At 45.6% G+C, this 21,811-nt stretch overlaps 1 protein-coding gene across 1 annotated transcript in view; it reads right to left on the reverse strand.

The window, feature by feature from the left end:
- The window catches only part of RPH3A (rabphilin 3A), a 1,088,002-nt gene that overhangs the window by 821,322 nt on the left and 244,869 nt on the right, over positions 1–21,811 (reverse strand). The window contains exon 2 of the mRNA XM_078667417.1: positions 5,952–6,052. Coding sequence (XP_078523543.1) covers positions 5,952–6,028 — 77 coding nt within the window. The 5' untranslated portion in view covers positions 6,029–6,052. The remainder of the gene's footprint in view (positions 1–5,951; positions 6,053–21,811) is intronic.

A 21,811-nucleotide genomic window follows, 5' to 3' on the forward strand; every position in this document is an offset into this window, starting at 1 on the left:
TACCACCCCAAGCGCTCCTGCATGCCCCAGCTGTAACCCCCCCGTTTACCCGCAACCCGGAATTATTTAATATTCAATAGTAAACTATATATATATATATATATATATATATATACACTGATTAATGGTGTTATAGTGGGTTTATGTTTTGATTCCAATTGGGATGCTCTTTGGTCCTGAATACATATTTATAAAAATATTGCTTAGCTTGTGTTCTAGCTTGACAATCCACTGTAATACAATTTACAATCATGTGGTTCCATGATGAACACTATTGCTCTAATCCTATCAATACTGCACAATAAATGTGAAAAATTACTTCGGTTTTTTATTTCTTTTTTACGGACTTTTATATAGAGCAAACTTGACCCGAAAGTATTGGGTATCAGAGCACTTTGAACAAGCACCAGTATCGTTACATAAGGACACATTCATTTTTGTTAGGCACGGGGAGAATAAGTGATTTGTCCAGAATCACAGGATGTTGTGCGTCCCTGCCGAGACTCGAACCTGGTTCCCCATCTCCGAGGTCGACCCCTTAGCCGTTAGGCCAACTCCTCTTCCCAGTGAGAGGGGCAGTTGGCTGGGAAGCAGAGACGCAAAGAAAAGGGAGATAAAGTGCTTGAGTGCAAGAAGTTGCATTTTTAACTGTGTGTGCCATTTGATCCACCAGGGTTATACATTAAAAACATTAGCTTCATATCACACTCATATTTGCTACTCACTGTGCTAATATGCTTTTTACATCTCGGAATATGCATTAGATATGGAAGTGTGACATTGGCGAAAGCTGAGAAGTATTAGAACTGCTCGTGTATTTTTTGCATTCTGATAGCATGTTGTCTATACTGAAAGATATTGAATTATATCCTGGTTCTGGAGCAATTCAGTATCTCCTGTCTCCATTATCAACTCAACCATGTACCTGGATTATTAAGCTATAGTTCATTCCCTGATGGATCGCTCCATCTGCCAAAATTACTCAGCCCAAGATTAGGGGCGTGTGCTAAGGCTACCTTCCAAAGTTAGACTTACCATTCTGCTACAATGGCATTTAACCTATAGGCTTCAGGCTAGGGGTCGGCCTTTAGGTCAGGTTACACTGCCATGACCCAAACATGGCCTCACCAGTGCTTAATTTGAGCCATGGTTATAGGGGAGGCCCACCTGCACTGATATTTGGGACTGGCACTTATCTTTCCTCAGCATACTTTAATACATAGCAAGAGAGAGAAAAACACATGAGAGGGTAAAAAAGAAGAGAGGAAAATAAACCTCCATGAGCGAGACAGAAAGGCAGAAAGTGTTGGGTGATAGATTAAAAAGAGATGAGGTGGAATCAAACTAAACAGGTTTAGTATTCTGCATGCTGACATGCATTAGCGCTGGCCGTGGGCTGCTAAACAAACATACCTAGGAACTCATTCTTTTACAATTTAAGCATTTGGCCCCACAGTTTTGTGGCATCCTGTGGTGTGGGCCGATTACATTTATTTTGCTAAGAATGATTCGAGCTTCTAACTCAGCTCTACAATCTTCTCCCATCTGCCTCGTTTACTTTTTAAAATATTAATTACATGTTATGCAAGACAAACACGTTTTACTTCAAAGCAAGCTTGTGCTGGGAATACACAAACCGGGACACATCCTTAGAGGCACTTGCCTCTGAAAGACAGGAAGGGCTGGGCCACAGTTAGTCACGTGTCATGTCTGACACTTTAGGTACACTTTCCCAGCACTCCCGGCTTCCCAGTCACCATTCAGGCTGAACATCTCATGACTTAAGTCTTTTACTGGTTTCAGTTGTCACGTCTTGCCCTCATAATGACAATCAACCAGACACCAGTTCCGGGTTATTATTTTTTTTACAGAGTTTTATATAGCGTGAACTTGACCCGAATCGGGTATTAGAGCGCTTTACTTGGCACCAGTTGCATTACATGAGGACTGTTAGACCTGGCACCATTGGTGTGGGTCTCCTTTCCATTTTAGCTGTTGCCTCATGTGTTTTTCTGGTGTTAGATGCTTTGGGCCCTGTGTCACTGCTGTCCAGTGCCACAGTGCGAGTGTTCCCTACTGTAAATTGATGTATTGATTAGTCGTTACATAATTGGATGTTTGGTTTGCTTGTCAGACCCTAGTACAGTGCACTGGGTGTGCCCAGGGCCTGTAAATCCAAATACTGCTAGGGGGCCAGCAGCACTGATTGTGCCACCCACAGAAGCGGCCTTGTAAAATGTGTCCAAGGTATGCCAATGCAGAGCCTGCGTGCAGTCTGGTACTGTCATGCTGACTGGGCAAGTGCATCCACTTGCCAGTCCCTAAACCTTCCCTTTTCTTCATATTAGTCACCCCTATGGTAGGCCCAAGGGCAGGGTGCATTGTAAGTATAAGGTAGGACAAGCCCTGATGTGTGTGGCATGTCCTAATAGTGAATTACAGCCATTTTCATTTTTCACTATTGCAAGGCTACCCGTTCTCCATAGGCCAGAATGGGCTGTTAGAATTATTACACTTTATAATCCTAGCAGACTCAGAGAACATGGTAGAAATTCGAGTTTAGTATGCTTGGACTCAGCATAAAAAAATACATCTTTTTGTAAAGTTTATTTTAATATTCTGTGTTTGCAAATGCCACTTTTAGAAAGTATGTATTTGCTTGCCTAACCATTTGAGCCCGCCTCTGCGAGGTTGTGTTTTCCTTGTCTGGGTTTGTGTGTGACAGGACTGGGGAATTCTAGGAGACAGGCTGGGGCTGCCCGGTGGTGAATAGGGAGATCTGCATCTAGTCGAGAGGGAGGAGTTGCACCTGGGACCTGAATAGGGCTGGGCCCTACCTCTACAGTGCTGGCTCCACCCCCTGTGGCGTGTTTGATGTCTCTGCCCTACACACTGAAAGAAGAGAAGGAAGACTGTCAACAAAGTGCTTCTGGACTGTACTTGCCTTCCACAATGCTGGCTGCACCTCCTGTGGGGCGTCTGATGTGCCTGCCCTGTGCTGTGAAAGGGAAGGAGAAGTCTGGTAAACAGAGTGCTTCAGAACTGGCTTGAACTGGGCACAAGCCTCTCTCCCCTCAGAGAACAAAGGATTTTGGGGTATAAGTATTGGGACCCTGATCCCATGAAATTAGATCACTTCTGGACTTACAAGACGAAACCTCTGCTGAGGAGAAGGAACCTGAAGAAACTGAGGAGAGACTATTCCCAAGCTGAAGTGCTGCTTGGGGGATTTGCATGCAGTGGTTGCCTTGCTGCCAAAGGGAGGAGAAAGACTTTGTGGACTTTTCTTTTCAACTTGTGCAAAGATCTCCAAGGGCTTGGAAGAGAGCTTGCCCCCTGAGCGAAGTCCCAGGACCAGTGGACTTCACCAGCCTTTGTAATATGCTGCTGGAAAAAAGTGGCTACATAGGCAGGGAGCTGTGACTGACTCTCACGACCAGCCCGGTGTCCTGTAGGCATCGCACCAAGCAATGTCCGCCTCGAACAACTCAAGCTCTGCGCTCACCGACTCCGACTCAACGCCGTCAACGAGCGGTAGCCTGCACCGCGACTGGAGGGACACCGCGACGTGCAACGCCTCGCTACACCAAATCGAACTGGTCTGACCGACGCGGTCCCTGCTGCTGACACCTTGCACGCTTTGCGATGCACCGCCTGACTCACACCGCTGTCCGACTGATCGTAGCTCCCGACCTCCGACTCTGTTGCTGCACCATAAAGCTGGAAGCACCGCAACAAGCAACGTCCGCCTCGAACAACGCAAGCTCTGAGCTCACCGGCTCCGTCTCGACGCCGGCAACGAGCCGTAGCCTGAACCGCGACTGGAAAGACACCGTGATCTGCTACGCTTTCTTTTTCTACACCGCAACTAACCCCGGAACCGGCTCGCACATCCGTGCCGGCCGCCCCAAGGAAAAGGCACTGTGACTGAGTCTGTCGACATTTGAATGGGCCCGGACCGCCTCGGTCCACTGGATTTAATAGACTCTGTGTTCTTTTCAGCAACGCTGTAGCCAGACGAGGCTACCAACTTGCACAGAACCTTGAATTAAGCCTTTTTAATCTGAACTCTTGAAACTTAATAGTACTGTGGATTCTTTTTGTCGTTTATTGGTCTTGTGATAATTCTATATAAAGTATACTTATTTTTTATATAAAACCTGTGTGGTGTCCATTTGTAGTGTTTTCACTGGGTTACTGTATGTGGTCACAACTGCTTAACTTACATCGCCTCTGAAATAAGCCTTGACTGTTTGCGCCACGCTGCCTAGAGGGTGAGCAGGGGTTATTTTGAGAGAGTAATTCCCTTGCCCTGACTAGAGGAGAGGGTCCCTGCTTGTCACAAGTACCTACCTGTGCCAACCAGAGACCCCCAATTTTAACATTGGAAGCAAGTACAAGTGGGAAGGATTCCAAATTTACATTTGTGACTCATGTACAGTGAATGGTGAACACTACTTAGTGAGTGCAGACCATAACGCAGCCACGTACTCATGATACTTGTTTTGGCCAGAGATCTCCATTTTTTTTCTTCTGAAAAGTCATGCCTGGTTCAGTCAGAATGGAAAAGGCAGCATCCATTGCATCTGTTGACTATGATTGGGAGGAAGAGAAACTAGAAAGCTACACCAACACCCAGCTCGAGAGCTTCTTCAAAAAGTTTAACATTTCAGTAGCTGGAAATCACCAAAAAGGAGCAATATCACAAGGCGCTGAGGGCCTGGGTGGAAGCAAGGAATACCCCTGGTGAGTTACTGAATTATGAGGTTACAGAGAAGCAGCTTGGTGGGCCACTGGGTCCTGAGAGGAGGGGTGTGCCCTCCCCAGTGGGTAGCAGTGTTTCTGCCGGAGGTCTGTCCCCAGAAGAGTTGGCAGACAGAAAAGAAAACAGGATGCATGAAATGGAGATGGCCAAGCTCAAATTGAATCGGCAACTGGAGCTAGAAAGCAAGAAGATGGCTCTAGAGGAAAAGAGATTGCAATTGGAGCATGACAAAGTTTTGAGGGAGTTGGATCTGAAAGCCAGGAGCCTAGAGATTACTCCCTCTGGATGCAGCATGCCGTCAGCACCTGGGGAAGGTAGAGTCTACATCCCTAAAGATGTGGTAAAGGAGTTTTTGAAGAATGATGATATTGGGCAGTGGTTCAGAGCCCATGAGGTAGCCATGTCTTCCCACCGGGTCCCTGAGAGAGATTGGGGAGCGGGGTTGTGGGGAAGGCTCCTTAGTGAGGGGCGGGACACACTGTTGGACTTGCCTTCTGAAGTCCATAATTCCTATAGCCACATGAAAGAGGCACTCATGACTAGGTATGGTTTGACCCCTGAACTCTATAGTAGTACCTGGGTAGAGTATGTCACTTTCTTTTGCAGAGCATTGGATGTTTGGGTAAAGGGCAGCAAAGTTAATGATTTTCAAGGTCTCTTGGATTTGATTGCATGGGAGCACTTGTCTGCTTTACTTGGCACCAATTGCATTACATGAGGACACGTTCATTTTTGTTAGGCACAGGATTTTCAGCGTAGTTGCCAAGATTCATACCCAGTTCCCCAGATTCGAGGTCAACTGCCCTTGCCATTAGCCCAACTCCTCTCGCAATTAACAAATAGTCACCGGCCTTTGGGCCCCACTCCTTTTCTGGGCCCGTGACAATCGAACAAAATAATATGGATTTGATCTTGCAAGACCATTATAATCAAGCTTTCTTAAATTATTTTGTTTAATAACATTAATAATTGGTAATTTCTAGTTTTGTGTACTAAAATTAGTTTATTAAAATTGTTGGTTGGTAAAATTAAAAACGTATTAGGAGATAATTTCCGAGGGGGGACCCAAAATTTTGCCTGTCTAGGGTCCACCACAGGGTTTAATCCGGCACTGTATTCAGTTAAAGCAAAGTCACGGAAAAGGCTGGTGAAGGCTGTGTGCTTGGAACCAAAATGTGTCACTTACTTGTTCCGGAGTGCCATTTGCCTGTCGTTCGGACACATCCAGCGATCAGTACTGTTGCCCAAGACTGTGTCCGTCATCGTGGAATCCTGGGTCTACAATTTCTGCAAATAAGATCATTATTTGTAAATTAAAAGCTTCAGAGAAATAGCAGTGATTTTCAAGTGTGATTAGTTCATGCAAATTTAATCACATGGTGCTTTGGCATGTAAAAATTAGCAGGTGTGAATTGTTTGGCATGAGCAAAAGCGTTAAATCCTTTACACACTTTTGTATTGAGAAATGCAAAGCATCTTATTGCACCTGCGCACCTTCCAATAAGCACCTTACAAATGCAACAATGATGTTGTAGAAATAATCTGCAAACATGGCTATGTCAGAATGAGGCATTAGCTTAGATTTTGCAATATTGTAGATGCATCGACATCCTCAGGTACAGAAAGTTTACACATTTTTGCTTTTATCCAACAATATATTATCGACAGTGCATCATGTGGCAAATCTCCAGGCAACAGTAAATTTAGCTGAATGTGTTGTTACAAAAGTCAAGAAATTAGATCATATCAGCCCGATTCTGGCGGACCTTCACGGGCAGTTTTAGGAAACTGGAACACACTTCAAGATGGCGTGATCCATTCACAAAGCCTTATCTCCTGGTATTCCAGCTACTACTCACTAGAAGTAAGCCTCGCCTAAGCCTTTGAATTCCAAAAGGAAAAGTCTAAGCAGCAAGAATGAACTTTCAGATAATGTAAGACTTATCACCAACTTGCTATCCTTCCAAAAAGACTTAACAACACACCTGCTTAGACTGTACCTTGTGTCTAACTGAGTGCTTTTAGAGGTTTCTAGAATCACAAACAAATATTTAGAACAACAAACTTTCACAACCCTCCTTGCTTTAATGGACATGAGAAGAGGCAATTTGTTAATGTAGTAACATCAATTGTTTTTAAATGTCAGAAACTTGACCATGTGTTTGGTATCGGACTCCGACCAAAATATTGATCGGCACACTAAAGTGGCAGATGGTGAACAAACAGCTCTGGAGTCTGGAGCTAGACCACTTTTCAGAGTGGGGTGCTGGTGTGTGGCATCTGTTTATGAAAAGCACTAGGCTTATGAAAAATCTTGGTGTTGATACCAGTGATTTTAGCAAATTTGAGAGACCCTTTCTGCAGCCAAGTACGGGGTAAGGCCTTGTATCCATTTTTGTGCTAAAACAAGGCCCAGTAGTACATTTTGGACTCTGTATTACAGATTTATAGCATGATCATGGCCCAAGGGCATTGGTGTAAATTACATAAGCACTAGGTGATATTACATAAAGTCTGATTCATTTTATTACAAGCACAAGAGATTTAGTAATTTGCCCAGAATCAAAGGATGTTGAGCTAACGCTGGGTCTTGAATCTGGCTCTACAGATCCAAAGTCAACAGCTCTAACCGTTAGGCCACATCCATACTTCGCAATATAAAAGTCATACACAAGTGGGATGTTTGTGTATGATCGCATATAGTGAGCGCATTCTCTGTTGAAATGGCATCATGAAGTAACAAAAGAGCAGCAACAGTTTGTGGAAGATTCACCCAAATTGTTGCTTGGAAACTAGTCTTCTTGGACAGTGTTCCGCACTGTGGCACTGGTCCACACATAGGGCTAACCAACACAGTATAGGAACCATTGGTCTAACCAGTTTATCCCTTCCTCCATTTCCTGCCCTCTTCAAGATCCTCTCTTGTATGCAGTGCTGCATTTTTATGTGAATTTATTTGTTGCCTTAGTGGCACTGGCTGCACTAAAAAACTTAAATAAATTAATAAATAAACAATATAAGGGACGCCCCTATTTCTGTACCATACATTAATGAAAGTGAGTTTGAATATAAAGATATACAGATTCTTTAGCTTTCGCTTCATTGTATGGGTCCTTTCTAATCTATAACCTTGGTGCTATCTCACATTTACTTATCAGTTACGTATAACCTGCCAAAAAAAACATGAATCAATCTTTATGTAATTCCTGATTTAAGAATATTTTTTGCTTCTCATATGTGGCGGAAATTGGTTCAGAAGTATAGCTTTTTTGGAGTTTGGGTGATAAATATACTGTGTCTCAATGGTTTAGACTGGTTTTATGATGATATGCATCACAAAAGTGACTGAACAGTTTGTCACCAAACTAACAAGGTCCTTGGAAATTGTCATTGTAATTGCATTTGCATATCGCTTGCTACTCCTGATGAGACATCTAAGAGCTTTACGGCGGGCAGCACTCTGATCCGGAATCCAAGGCTAATGGTTAGTTCAGTGTTCTTGGCTACTGTTAGTTATTGGGATTAGTCTTGTGCGCTCAAAGCAAACCAATCCATGCAGTCATTTCAGCTTTTTTATGCTGGACTAAAGTAATAGTGGTTCGTAGCAATCATTAGAGCTCAAAAACATAGTTGGTGGGATAATAAAGGAGTTAGAGATGTTTAGTTATTGTTAGGTTGCTTAGGTATGATTTTCAGTGGAAGGAGAAGAGATTGAGATCGAGTAACTGAGTTGTGGGAAATGTATTGAGATAGAGCCTAGTCAAACGTGCATGTGGCAGAGTATGTTGTGCTCAGAGAGAGGAGGCATGCTGAGGATGGAAGGGAAGGAGAGGGACATATAAAAGAGAAAAGAAAAAAGGAGGGGTGACAAATCATTTTTAATTAAAGGAACTTTTTTAATGGCAGATTTAAAGAATGTAGTGACTATTTTTGAGACAGCATGAAAAGTTTGAGGATGCAAGAATGTGGAAAGAAACTTTATTTACCTGTGAAGATTGAGCTATTTGGGGAATTTTTTAATAGGTGCTAGAATCTGGTAAACCATCTCTCCTCTGCTAGGCTACTTCCAGACCACCCATCCAGCTAACTCAGTTGATCAGCTCAAGGGATGAAAGTGAGAAGTAATGACTTGACTCAAGTCGAGAAAATACATGAGAAATAATGTACACGTTGAAAAAGAGATTCTGGTGTTCATTCTCAGATTTGACTCAGTATCAATTATACAGCAGAGTGTGATACATGTAAATGCCTCTGGTTTTCATTGGCACCAGATGGACGGTGAGTACATCTTCCCAGACAGTGGAAGTGCATTACCTGCATTCCAGTGGCTGGAGGGTAGGGGAAGCGAACACTGGTGTGAGTGAGGGGATGGTGAAAGGGGTCCCTTTACAAATCAGATGAGAAATTTGTTAGCAGCTGGCTGCTTATTAGACTTCCTGAAGCTCTACCCTTTTTGTAAATGCTATGTGTGAGTATGGGCGGAGTTGCAGATTAACGGGGACCCTTTGGGTGAGGCCCAGCATTTGTCTACATTTATCACACTTCAGTGGAAAGCTCTCACACCTCTTTGTGCCTTTGTTGTGGGCACTCTGCGCAGTCTGGAAGAAATTTCAAATGTAAACGTATTGAAATGTACCTTTCCTTGTCAGGAAATGTAACTGACTCCTGGTGTTTTAAGATATGGGCAATTTTAATAATCATGCCTTTTGTAAAACTGAATGGAAAAGATGCAAATGTATGTAAAGAATTGGTTGATTATCTTCGTCCTTTAGGCATACAGACTCACATTCAATTCAATTCATTTAGACAACAGCAAATTCCTCTATTTAGGGAACCCTAAATACATGATACAAATGCTCCATATGATGCAGAATGCCGCTGCCAGATTCATTCACAAAATACCTAAGCACAAATCAGCCAGACCAGCTCTTTGCATCACGCATCGGGCCTTGCACGGCAAAAGGATACTCATCTGGAACCTACTCACTTCATAGGTTCAAGGGAGGTCTTTTAGATCAGTTAATCAGGGACTCCTGGCGGTGCCTAAGATCAAAAGAGCGTGAAGCAGAGGCTGCTCCTCTGCATACCTTGTTCCCCATGCTTTGGAACGCCCTTTCAGCCTCCTTCAGAAGTCAGCATTCAGAAGTCTGCTTCAGAAAAAAACTGGTTCATCACAGTAGCTTAGCAGGGTTCTTTTGCAACTAGCGCTGGGAGGCCTGGTCGGGTAGCCATGCCCCATATAAAAAAAACTGAATTGAATTATCCTTGCCCTTTAGGCATACAGGCTTACATATTAAAGCATTTTTGATTAACTAATAATGTTTTTACCCTGGCACAATCAATTTTAGTTTTTGGTGGTCACATTGTAAAGATTCACCTACTTATTCTTTCCCAGGAGCTCAAAAGAATTTTGCACAGCTCAAGGCTTTTGCCCAGCTTTTGTTTTGTTCTCATAAGACGCTACTTTCTAACAAGAAAGTAATTTGCAAGTAAAGGAAAAAGTAAGCGAGGGTCTCAAGAGCTAATTTACAGCATGTAGATTGGACGTTCCAGTCACACCTGTGTTGGAGGTGTCCTAGCCACCAAAGTAACTGAAAAGTCAGCCGCAGTCAAATATTGCAACCATTTCAGCTACTTTTATTTTAACACCAAGGTCTCGGTCCTGGGAGTAGCTGCTGTGGAATAAAGAAGTCTACAATAGGAACTCCACCCTTTCCGTGTACCGTGGTAAATTTCCAGCATTATATCTGTGTACCTAGAACAAACCCACGTTTCAAGTTTTCCTGACATGCTGAGATATATTTCTGGTAAATCACAAATATCTAAAAGCCTTTTTCATGAAAGACTGCCACCCACTACATAGTGGCCTTTCATCGCATTGATGCAGACAACTGACCCTTGATTGAGTGGCCGGTCCATCGCCACATTTAGAGACACAAACAACGATGGATGATGAACCCATGGATTGACCTTGAGGATGATACAACATCAGTTAGTCTACTTTCCACAATCCCCGCTCGATGTAGTGGGCGTGTTGCGATGACTTCAGTCTGTTTGGGGAGGGATGCGATACCTTGCGTGGATTCCGGTGCACAGGTTTTCGTGGTGGCAGCTCACAAAAGGTACGATGTAACGATCATTGGGGCGGCGACGATCTCTGGTACGGCGACGATGCGTGGCTCAGCGTCGATCTTCTACTCTCGCGACCCCTCGATGCGATGGCTCTGCGACGACTCTCGCAGCGATGTGATGCGGTCCGCAAGCAAGCGGTGAGACGATCTCACCCAGTGATGACAGGCTCTGCGACGATACTCACATCGATGGTAATCTTCCCGCACCAAACTGTTGCGTCCCGCAAACGAAGGATGCGATGACTCTGGCAGCGGCAACAGGTGCTGCGACGATCTCGGCCTTCGTAGCAGCGGGAATTTCCTCGCACTGATGGGGATGCACTCCGCAAGCGAGCGAGGCGATAAAACTTGCAGAAAGTCTTTAAAATCTTGGTTTCCAGCTTCCCAAAACAGATACAACTTCCAGAGGCACCACAACTGGCCCAAGCTCTCTAGGAAGGATAGAACTCTCTCAGCAGAGTTCAGGGAAGCTAGGGGTGAAGTCCTTTTGTTCCTGGGACTTCTTAATAGGGAGCCAGCTCTTCTCTGGCCCTTGGAGATTCCTTCAAGCAAGGGGACACAGAACAAAGCAAAGTCGTTCCCCTCTCCTTGGCAGCAAAGAAACAGAAGGTCAGTCCAGCAGAGCAACAGCAGGACAGTCTTCCTTCTTCAGTTTGAGCTTTCTCCTTGGCAGAGGTTCCTTCTTGATTCCAGGATGATCTAATTTTCTGTAGTCAGGGGTCCTATACTTATACCCCTAACAGTCTTTGTTCCCTTTGTGCAGGAGGGCTCTGAGCCCGGTCTGAACCAGTTCTGGGTGTTCCCTGAGCACTTTGTTTTCCTGGCCTCTCCCTTTCTTTTAAAGTGAGGCGCAGGGTTGTCAGCCGCCCAGCATGAGGTGGAGCCAGCATTTTGGAAGGCAGGCACAGCCCTATTCAGGCCCTAGGTGCTATCCCCTCCCACCACTCAAAATGCAGATGCAGTCATTCAGCCTAGGGCTGACTCAGCCAACCTCCTGGGGGCTCCCCAGCCCCTGTCACTCTCAAACCAGACAGTCAATTCACAAACAAGCCAATGCACACAGAAAGGTCAGACAAGAGAACAGCAACTTTCTAAAACTGCTGTTCTCAAACACAGGATTCAAAAACCACCTTTCCTAAAAGATGTGTTATTAAATTCTGAGTTCAGGGATACCAGACTTTTATGTTCTACCTTGCTCCTATGGGAAGATATGCTGGAAGCCACTGTAGCTAGCATTCCCCATGATAGCCTATGGGCAAGGTAGCCTTATAATAGTGAAAAACGAAAATGGCTTCCATTCATTACCAGAGCATGTCATCTGCAGTAGTACATGCTCTACCTTTCACATACACTGCACCCTGCCCAAGAGGGTAACTTGGGCCTTACATAGGGGGGACTAATGTGCACAGAAAGAGATGGGTTAGGCCGAGTCAGTGGGGACACTGACCAGGAGGACATGGCAGTTCACAGACTGCACACAGGCACTGCGGTGGCAGGCCTGAGACACCATTTTAGGGCTACTCCTGTGGGTGGCACAATCAGTGCTGCAAGCCCACTAGTAGCATTTGTATCACCAGCCCTGGCACACTCAGTGCACTTTACTAGGGACTTCTTTGTGATACAAATTTGTAAATCATGGATAACCAATTTACAATAACAATTTACACAGGGAGCACTTGCACTTTGACACTGATCAGCAGTGGCAAAGTGCCCAAAGCATCTATACCAGCAAAAACGAAATCCAGCACAGCGTAAAAAATAACGGAGGCAGAGGCAAAAAAGACAGGGGAAACCACGCCAAGGATGCCAGGTCTAACACTATTTATCTAACAGACTCTCATCCCAAGTTGACATTACAGATGTAGAAGTAAAACTAATATGGATTATTACTGAAACTGATGATATAGTTTTCTCGCTTTATTAATATAAATATTCTTTCTGGTGTCAACAATGAGGTTCTGGAAAAAGAAAAATGTTATGGTTTAACAAATCCCCTACACTTAAAAAAGAGTTGCACTTTCTCCTTCCAACTAATACAGGCCTCTACTATTACTTTTGCAGCAAAATCACTATTATAAAAACTGGTTCAAAATATACATTCTGCTGGCATAGAAAAAACATTATTAATGCATTTGTTGGTATGACGCAAGACTCTGTTGACTCATTCAGTGGTTTTGAGATATCTTGTTGAACCGCGTGAGCGTGAACTCTTGTGGATAGGTTGCTTTATTTAAAGTGCTGTCCAAAGAGTGCTATTCACAAGAGCTTTATGTATATTCAAAATCCATGCAAGTGTCCAACATTATTAGAGTATACAATGGTGCACAACACTAAAGAACTACATTTCTTAACTTTTTATATCATTTTCTCAAGAAGATACAGTAATTAGTAGGTAAATTGGCTATTCCATCTTTGTCTAGGACAGCACTGTATGAGACAATAGAACTTGCAAAGAGCAAGAGGAATGAACTTGCACTGAATCTAGTACTTGTAAAGAGCAGAAGCAAAAACCAGCCTTGCTTGGGACTATATGAATGAAATAGCGCTGCATACGTCCATGGGCCTGAATAAGAGTTTGGCAGATTGGGTGCTCCACCACTAACTGATGGTCCACCCCCTCTATTTAGAGTCTGGCAGACCATATTTCTTTTGTTTTAAGTTTAGCCTCTGCTGGCCCCATAGGTAGAAACCCTACATTGATCGTCCAATTTAGACCGGAGGGTCAGAAGTATTTCTTTTGCTCGTGAATGCCAGGAAAAGCCTGGCGGACCCAAACAGAAACAGATAGAGAAAAGAATGAACCTCACATCCTGGGGGAACACTCTCAGGGTCACTTATTTTTTGTTTTTAAAAAATAAGCACTGGAAATTGTTTTTGGGGAAACCAAAAAAAATCTAAGCGGCTGCCTGAAACATGTTGGTAGCGCACAAAACATTTACTGCTTTCAGAGATCCCTGCAGGGCCAGTGGAGAGCTAGATATTGCTAGGAAGTATTCGAACCACAGTGGGGGTGAGCATTACTTCGACCACACTGACGGAAAAGTGGGTCATCCGCCATACTCTACATGAAGAATGATATCCATTGTAAGGAGCAGTGGAGTGAACAAGGACCACATACAACTATAATCCTTGTACGGAGCATTGGAATGAAGTAGCACTGCATGGGACTACATCCTCTATAGGGAGCATGTATGTGAAGCAGCACTACAATGAACTCTAGCCCTTTTATGGAGCACCTCTGTGAACAGCTCCACAAAACTCATGTAGGGAGCAGTCAAATGAGCCAGCACTGCATGGGGATCTGTACATTTGTAGGCTGCAGTAGATTGAACCAGCACTGAATAGGTTTATGGCCTCTGGAAGGAGTAGTGGAATGAATCAGTCCTACATTGGACTACAGCTCATGGATTGCCAAAAGCACTTAAGACTCCTGAATTAACTATGGTCCTATTTACAGTAGGATTCTCACTGAATTGAAGTAGCAATGATTTATTGATTTTAAACCACCAATGTGCTATTGTCCTGAATTAAAGGTTACATGTCCAGTTATTGTACAATTCGGGATCAGAGGCTAATCTTTTAAACAGTGTACTGTATACAGTGTGCTGTATACAGTCTGAAAGCATCAAATCATGCCTTATGTACATGCACCACTAGCATGCGTAGCAAAGAAACACATTAAAATGGCTGTTTCTTAGCAAAATAACCACTGGAGGCTGAGGCTTGTTCTGTTGGTCAGTCACTAGGTGTAGGTAACAGAGTGCAACCCCAAAACACAAAATAAAGGTTTTATACCATACTACAAAAAGCACACGAGCTGTGAGCTTGCAACTGGAAGTCCTAGATTAAAAGTAAGACTGGCCTATGAAGAACACTGGAAAGAGGCTGATGGTGGTCTTAATGTTTGCTGCGATCTCTACTTTTGGGCTACTCAGGAAGCATATCCACTTCTGGATGTGTTTTAAAGCATCAGGTCTCTTTTTAGAGCTATGGGAATAGGTGAAGATACAGGAAATTATTGCCAGTTCACCTCACTCTTTAGCAGTCACCACAGTGGGGCTACAAATCCCATTAACGAGAAAATTCTCCTTTCAATGGTGAAACCAAGTAGCACATAAGTGCAGTAACTCACATTGGTATCAGGAATACCATTTGCTATTGGCATGTTATTCCACATTTTTGGTGTCAAACTCTGAAACAGGTGCATATTGCCCACCTGCCAACTAGCATGGGCATGCTACTGAAAAATACAGGTGCATAAGTATCACTACCATTTTGTGGGTTCCTCGTGATCAGGCCCTTTATGTTCATAAACTCTGCAAAGGGTTAGAGGAATTACATAGTAAAACTTTCAAGACTTGACTTCAGGAATGTCAAAACTACATTGTTTGGCTAATCCACAAATGTAGTCTTGTCATGGTGCCTATGTGCCACAGCAGGTAAAGTAAATGCTGCACAATTGCCTTTGACCCAGTCTTTAAACCATCAACAGCAGAAGGGAGCACTGCTTTCACAGAATGTAGTTCTTTTGGAATGGATGAATATTATGTCAATGAATACCATGATATGTGCAGGCCCTACAACGGCAATACCAGTAATTGCATTTACTGGTATTGTCAAAGTATGCATAACCTGTGCCTGCACAACAGTGTTGATACCGGAAGTAACAATGTCAGTGTATGCCATAATCCAATCACGCATAACTATGTTGTTACCAGTAGAAACAACTTATTGCATGATCTAGGCATGCATAACGTCAATATCAGTAAAGACAATGTCGATGTACACTGTGATATCTGTATGCACAATGTTACGAATATAGGTAAGAATTATATAAATTACTCCTATATTATTTTTCAGGAGTTCTGAGGAACTCGTATAATTGCTGTCGGATTCTCCCAAGGTGACCTCCCCATTAAACCAGAGTCAGAGATATGTGGTCAGACAGGTCGTCCTATGACCCCCAACCCAAGCCTTTTGAGTGACAGGTCACAGGTGGAATCACACTTAGCCCATGGACAAATGTGCACCCAGAGAAAACCCTGATCGATCCCACAGATAGATAGCTGTACCACAAACAGGTCTAAGGAAATTGACCCCAATAAAATATTTTTGGTTAAAGTTGCACGTTCCCCAAAATACCACATGTAGGAAGGAACACTCAGCCAATCAGAACACAACATGCACATCATGCGCTCCCCCACACCGGACATCTGGATACATACACACTGGCCCACACTAGCTCTTCCCGAGGTCGAGATGTATATGCCCAAACTTGTTCATTTATAATTGAGATGTTTTTTCAAGAATGCAGAATTGGTTTATTGTCCCTCTCATGATGTATATATAGTCAACTGAGACTTGTACAGAGTGAAACTTCACTCAGACGCACTCTGTCGAGACTCTTCCAGCCACTTCATTTAATTAAACCAATGTATTCCTGTTTTTCCAAATGCCTTGCCTTTTCATTTATTTAAGGTAAAATCATATCCGAGCAACAGTTCAATAACTCAATCTATTCTATCTGCTGAAAAAAGAGTGAAGCCCATAAATTAAAAACACAAACTTGGAGAACAGGAAGACATTAAAAAAACAAATGAAGATCAGGAGAAAAGGAATGTTTGAGGGTGCATATCCATGGAGAAGTCACCTCTACACGTGTACATTAAGAGGAGAATGAAATGCTTTGGCTACACATCCAGAAGTGTGTAAAAAAAAAAGACGAGTGGATGGTACAGCAGCATACTGCTAATGAAGACATGGCATGCCACCATCATTTAATTTTAAGATGGCGTATCATTTCAGCATCAATATTTAATTTTTAATATAAGTATGAGCGAATCTAAATTGAATTTTATGCCTGCTGACAAAATTGGTGGAATAGACAGTGATAGATTTCATTATTGTGTACATGAGTAATGTTCGACAACGGGAAGTTAAGAATTGCCTGAATTGTTCCACAACTTTAGAATTTAGGTTCTACAAATGATTCACAGCATCCTTAATCCTTCAGAGGCAAAGGAGACTGTGAAAACGTTATTATGTAGCATCCAACATGTCCGGACTTGCCTCCAACCAGCACTTCTACAAGCCGTGATGATCAAGAAATATCACTAATTTCAATAAAGCCAAGACATTTTTTTAGTCTTCTGGTGTTATCTTAGCAGGGGCATCTCCCCATTGCTTTTAAGCAGTGTATAGAAGAGTAACCTAAAATGATAATAAATGTAAGTAATTATCATTTTATTCTTCCTGATGTGTTCTGCTCCTTTGCGGCGTGCAGGTGGGCAGGGCTGCTCTGCTCTCCAAGCAGTGCAGGGGAGAAGTGGTTTGCCCACTCCAAACTGTGCAATGTGGCCCTCTTGGGCTGCCCAAACCAGTCATGTGCACTTCCCTGTTCTCCATGCAGGCTGCTTTACAGCCTGCAAGGAGAATATTCCCACCCTTCCAGCCTCTGGCTGAGCGCCATGTCACAGCGCTCAGACCAATCAGAACGCTGCCATTGCAGCGTTGTGATTGGCTTAGGGGAGGGAATCTGGCTGACTGCTTCCTGTTGGAGGTAGGAGGCAGGAGAGTAGGAGCAGAGAAGACACAGGACCCGTCAAGGTAAGTATAGCTATTTTTTGTATTATTATTTCGCCCCGACACCACCCATGACCCCTCTGTAGCCCCCCTTTGTGAACCCTGTGCCCAACCCCCCACTTGCGAGCCATGCTGGCCGCCGCTGCATCTTAACACATCACAACAGGGGCATGTGGGCTTTCATTGGGTGCTGTTCAAAATTTGCATAATTTGCATTTATGTAGTTATGCGAAATGTGGGAAAATTGTGCAAACTTTCACATAAATAATAGCAAAACAAAACTGACATTTGGTGCTATTTCTTAGAGCGAATTGCATCCTGGCATTTATTTTGGATGGCACAACCAATTTGTCACAAAAGAAGCATTGGAAAAAACATGAGTACAGCAAACTTCAGACACTCGCATTCTGGTTGTTCTCATTGTACCTGAGCTCTTGCGGTAAACAGCATATAATTACACAATGTGCATAATAGAGTAACCTCTGGAATTTTGGATAACAAAAGTAAGATGGAATTACTAAAATTATGAGAGATTATGCCGATGTAATGGAATTTCACCCAGGCACCATCAAAATCAGATACGCAACCAACGGATGCCACTTGGTGAGTGCAGTTACCTCACTCACATCAAATGCACAAAAAAGTGCCAAAAACAAAATAAGCCCTAACAATGTGCCCTAAAAACAGGATGTGGGGGCGTGGCCAAGATGGCGGCGGAGTAGGACGTGTTTTTCAGTCCCTCCGGCGCCGCATGTTTTACAGCCTAGTGTATAGCCCTGAAAGGTGCCCAGCCACGCGAGGGGCAGCGGTGCCCGGTACCCTGAAGCTGTCCGGCAGAGCTGTGTGGCTTCATTCCCCGAATCGGAGCTGGGGAGCGGAGTCGAGCCACGGGGCGGCCCGGACGAGCGGCGAGCCGGGACAGCCGTGTGGCCGACGGTGGTGGGCGGCCGGTAAGCCCAGGACCAGAACGGCCTGCTCTGCGCCGCTGGTGTGATTGGAGCGGCGGTCGCTGGGCATTGGAGCTGAAATATGGGAGTCCTGGGCCCAGAGCGGGGAGAGTGGCAGCGGCGACCGGTGTGGCAGAGGAGCCCCGCTGAGACACTGAGGCGGAGAGAGCAGAGGTGAGCGGGATGGCTCAGTGGCAGATGCGGGTTACGGAGTTGCCCGTCACCCGCCGAAGGCGCGGATTCCCTCTTTCCCACACCAGCACGGCCCCCAGAGGTGAGGAGTGGGGGAGAGACCTCACGGGTCACCTCCTCTACAGCCCGCTGATCGGCGGACGGCTGCAGTCAGCAGTACAGGCGGAGTGTTCATTCTGACCCGGAGAGGAGCTGTGAGGTGGTGATTTTGGCGCCGAGAATCCCGGTAGGCCCCTGGACTGGGGAGCATGGAGGAGGCCTAGGGGTGGCGGTGGGTCCCTTCACCCGTCCCTGGCGCGGTCTGCGGTAGCGCGAAATGCCTGGAGAGAGACGTTTCCCGTCTGGAATAGAGGCCTATCCCGAGTGGAGCCCAGTGGAGGTCGTAGTAGCCTTTGCTCCCTGGGGCTTGAGGTCGTGGCTGTGAGGGGAGCTCTGGGACGGACTAGTGGCCTTAATCATCCATCTGGCTGACAGTGGGACACCTGCGGGAGTGAGCCTCTTCCCCCCTAGCTGGATTTAGTAAACGGGGGCCGCGAGAGTACAGGAACGCCCGGTTGGCCTAGTGTGGCGCAAGAGCGTTTGCGGGCCGCTGCCGCCTGGGCCCACGGGCCGTGACACCCCGGCCTGCACTGGAGCCTCAGAGTGCGGGCCTGTAGTGTCGACGAGTGCATAGGGGGAGACTGATCTTTGACTGGCACTCCCTCCATTGTTGCCCTGACTGTGGGCCCCCTAAGGAGATAAAATGGCGGCAGCCAGGCTCAAGAAAGATAAGCCGACGAAGGACAGCAACCAGAAGGCCTCGCTACAGCCTGTCTCGCCAGCTGCTGACAAGTCCCCGAGACGAGATGACAACGATGCGCCAGCAACCAAGGCCTTCATGCTGGAGTTGTTTACTGCCATTAAAGAGGACATCACAGAGCTACGCTCCCAGCTTGCGTCTGACCTAAGGGAGTTGGAGCGGGAGCGAGTTGCGACTTTGGAGGAGCACGATCTGGGGGCGGCGGAGGATGTTCATCGGCTTCAGCAGGACGTAATCCACCTTACAGAGCAGAATCTGGACCTACAAGCCCACACCGAGGATTTGGAGAACAGATCTAGGCGAAATAACATTCGTATTAGGGCGGTTCAATGGAACGGCAAGGGTATGGACCTAAGGGAGTATGTGGAGGCTCTCTTTAGGCACATCTTGAATGAGGAGGGCCTGCAGGAGATTAAAATGGACCGAGTGCACCGGGTGGGCCTGCCACGAGGACCCAAGGCCCCTCCTCCCGACATATTAGTGTGTGTGCATGACTTTTAGCTTAAGGAAAGGATTCTGAGAAAGGCACGCAACCTTACTCCCCTTCAATTTCGAGACCACCGCCCAATGCTGTTTCAAGACCTGGCGGCCTCTACCTTGATTAAACGGAGAGACTTTAAGCCTGTCACTAACTATCTGAGGGAGCAGGGTGTTCTCTACTCGTGGGGGCACCCGTTCCTGCTTATCTTCAAATGGAAATCCAAGTTGATCCAGGCCCGGTCGCTGGAAGCGGCCCTTGATATCCTGGGCTTGGCATCAGCTAAGGGGGGACATGAGAGGGGTCTTGAGGGCTCCACATTTATGCTTAAAGATACTGGGGACGGTTACCGGAAGCTTGCATTGATTTTGCTATGCATTATTGGCCTAGGCGCCGCATGGGTATTAGCTCTGTTCACCTGTTTGGTGTGGGATGGCTAGAGATCTGAAAGTAGTGAGCCTTAATGTTCTAGGGCTGAATAGTCCAGTGAAGCGTGCTGCGATACTGTCCCTCTTGGAGAACGCAGATAGTGATGTGTGCCTCTTACAAGAAACACATCTCCTCTCTAAAGATTTACGGCGCATGCAGGATAAGCGTTATCCCTTACAGCTTTGGTCCTCAGGCCCGAATAAGAAGCATGGATTTGCGCTGCTGTTTAGCGGCCGTATGCGTTGTAGGGTGCTGTCCCAAGTGGTAGACATTAGAGGGAGGTTCCTGGCTGTGCGGGTTCAATGGGGCGAGTCGACTTTCACGGTAGGGTCTATTTATGCTCCAAATACCCAGCAAGATTCCTTCCTACGTGCAGCCCTTGCGCAGGTCCTGGCATCCCCAGATGCATTGATTTTGGTGGGGGGGGGGGGGGATTTCAATCTTGTGATGGAGGGGGGATGGATAGATTGGAACAACGATCGAATCAAACTGGCGCCTGGTCGCAGGATGGGAAACAGTGGCTTTCAGAGGGAGGGTTGCACGATATGTGGCGCGTCCAGCACCCCCAAGAGCGCAACTTCACTTATTATTCAGCTGCTCACAAGACATACACGTGCCTTGATCATTTCCTGGCCACATCTGCCTTCCTACCTCACTTATCTGATGCGGACATCACACCACGCTCCCTCTCCGACCATGCACTCATATCAGTAAAGGTTTCATTCTGTGGCGCCCTACCGTCTTCGGTTGGTTGGCGGCTTAGAGACTCCATGTTGCACTCTGACTCCGTGGTGACAAAGATTCGTGACACTATCACTCTTTATCTGGCGGAAAATATGGTAGAGGACACCCCGCTAGCTTCGATTTGGGAAGCCCTGAAGTTAGTGGTCAGGGGAGATTTCATAGCGCTTGCAGCTACATATGCTAGGTTGCGCAGGGAGTAACGTACAGAACTGGAGGGGGATGTTCGCGGCCTGGAGGCAATTCACAAGAGAACGGGGGCCCCAAGGGTGTGGAGAGAACTAGAGACAAAAAGACGTATGCTCAAACACCTGGATCTTGATAGGGCGGCACATGGCTTATTGCGCTTGCGACACAAATTCTACTTGTGTGGTGATAGGGGGGGCAGGATGCTTGCACATAGATTGCACGCGCGTGCGCAGTTGTACGCTATCCAAGAGATCAAAGATCACCAGGCGAAGGCCCACACCACTGACGCTGTCATTGTTGGCACCTTACTCCACTTTTATCAATCATTATATACGAGGGAGAGCACCACACATGAGAGCATAACGGAGTATCTTGCATCGTCCGGTATCACACCCCTGTATCGGGATTCGGCCGAAGCGCTGGACTCAGAGATCAGAATAGAAGAGGTTATATCGGTCATTGCATGGTTAAAGTTGGCTAAATCACCTGGACCAGACGGGTTCTCAGCTATATTTTATAAGACATACTGTAAGGAGCTGACTCCTTTTCTGACTCGTC

This window comes from Lissotriton helveticus, chromosome 11, assembly GCF_964261635.1.
Source record: "Lissotriton helveticus chromosome 11, aLisHel1.1, whole genome shotgun sequence".
Classification (NCBI taxonomy): domain Eukaryota; kingdom Metazoa; phylum Chordata; class Amphibia; order Caudata; family Salamandridae; genus Lissotriton; species Lissotriton helveticus.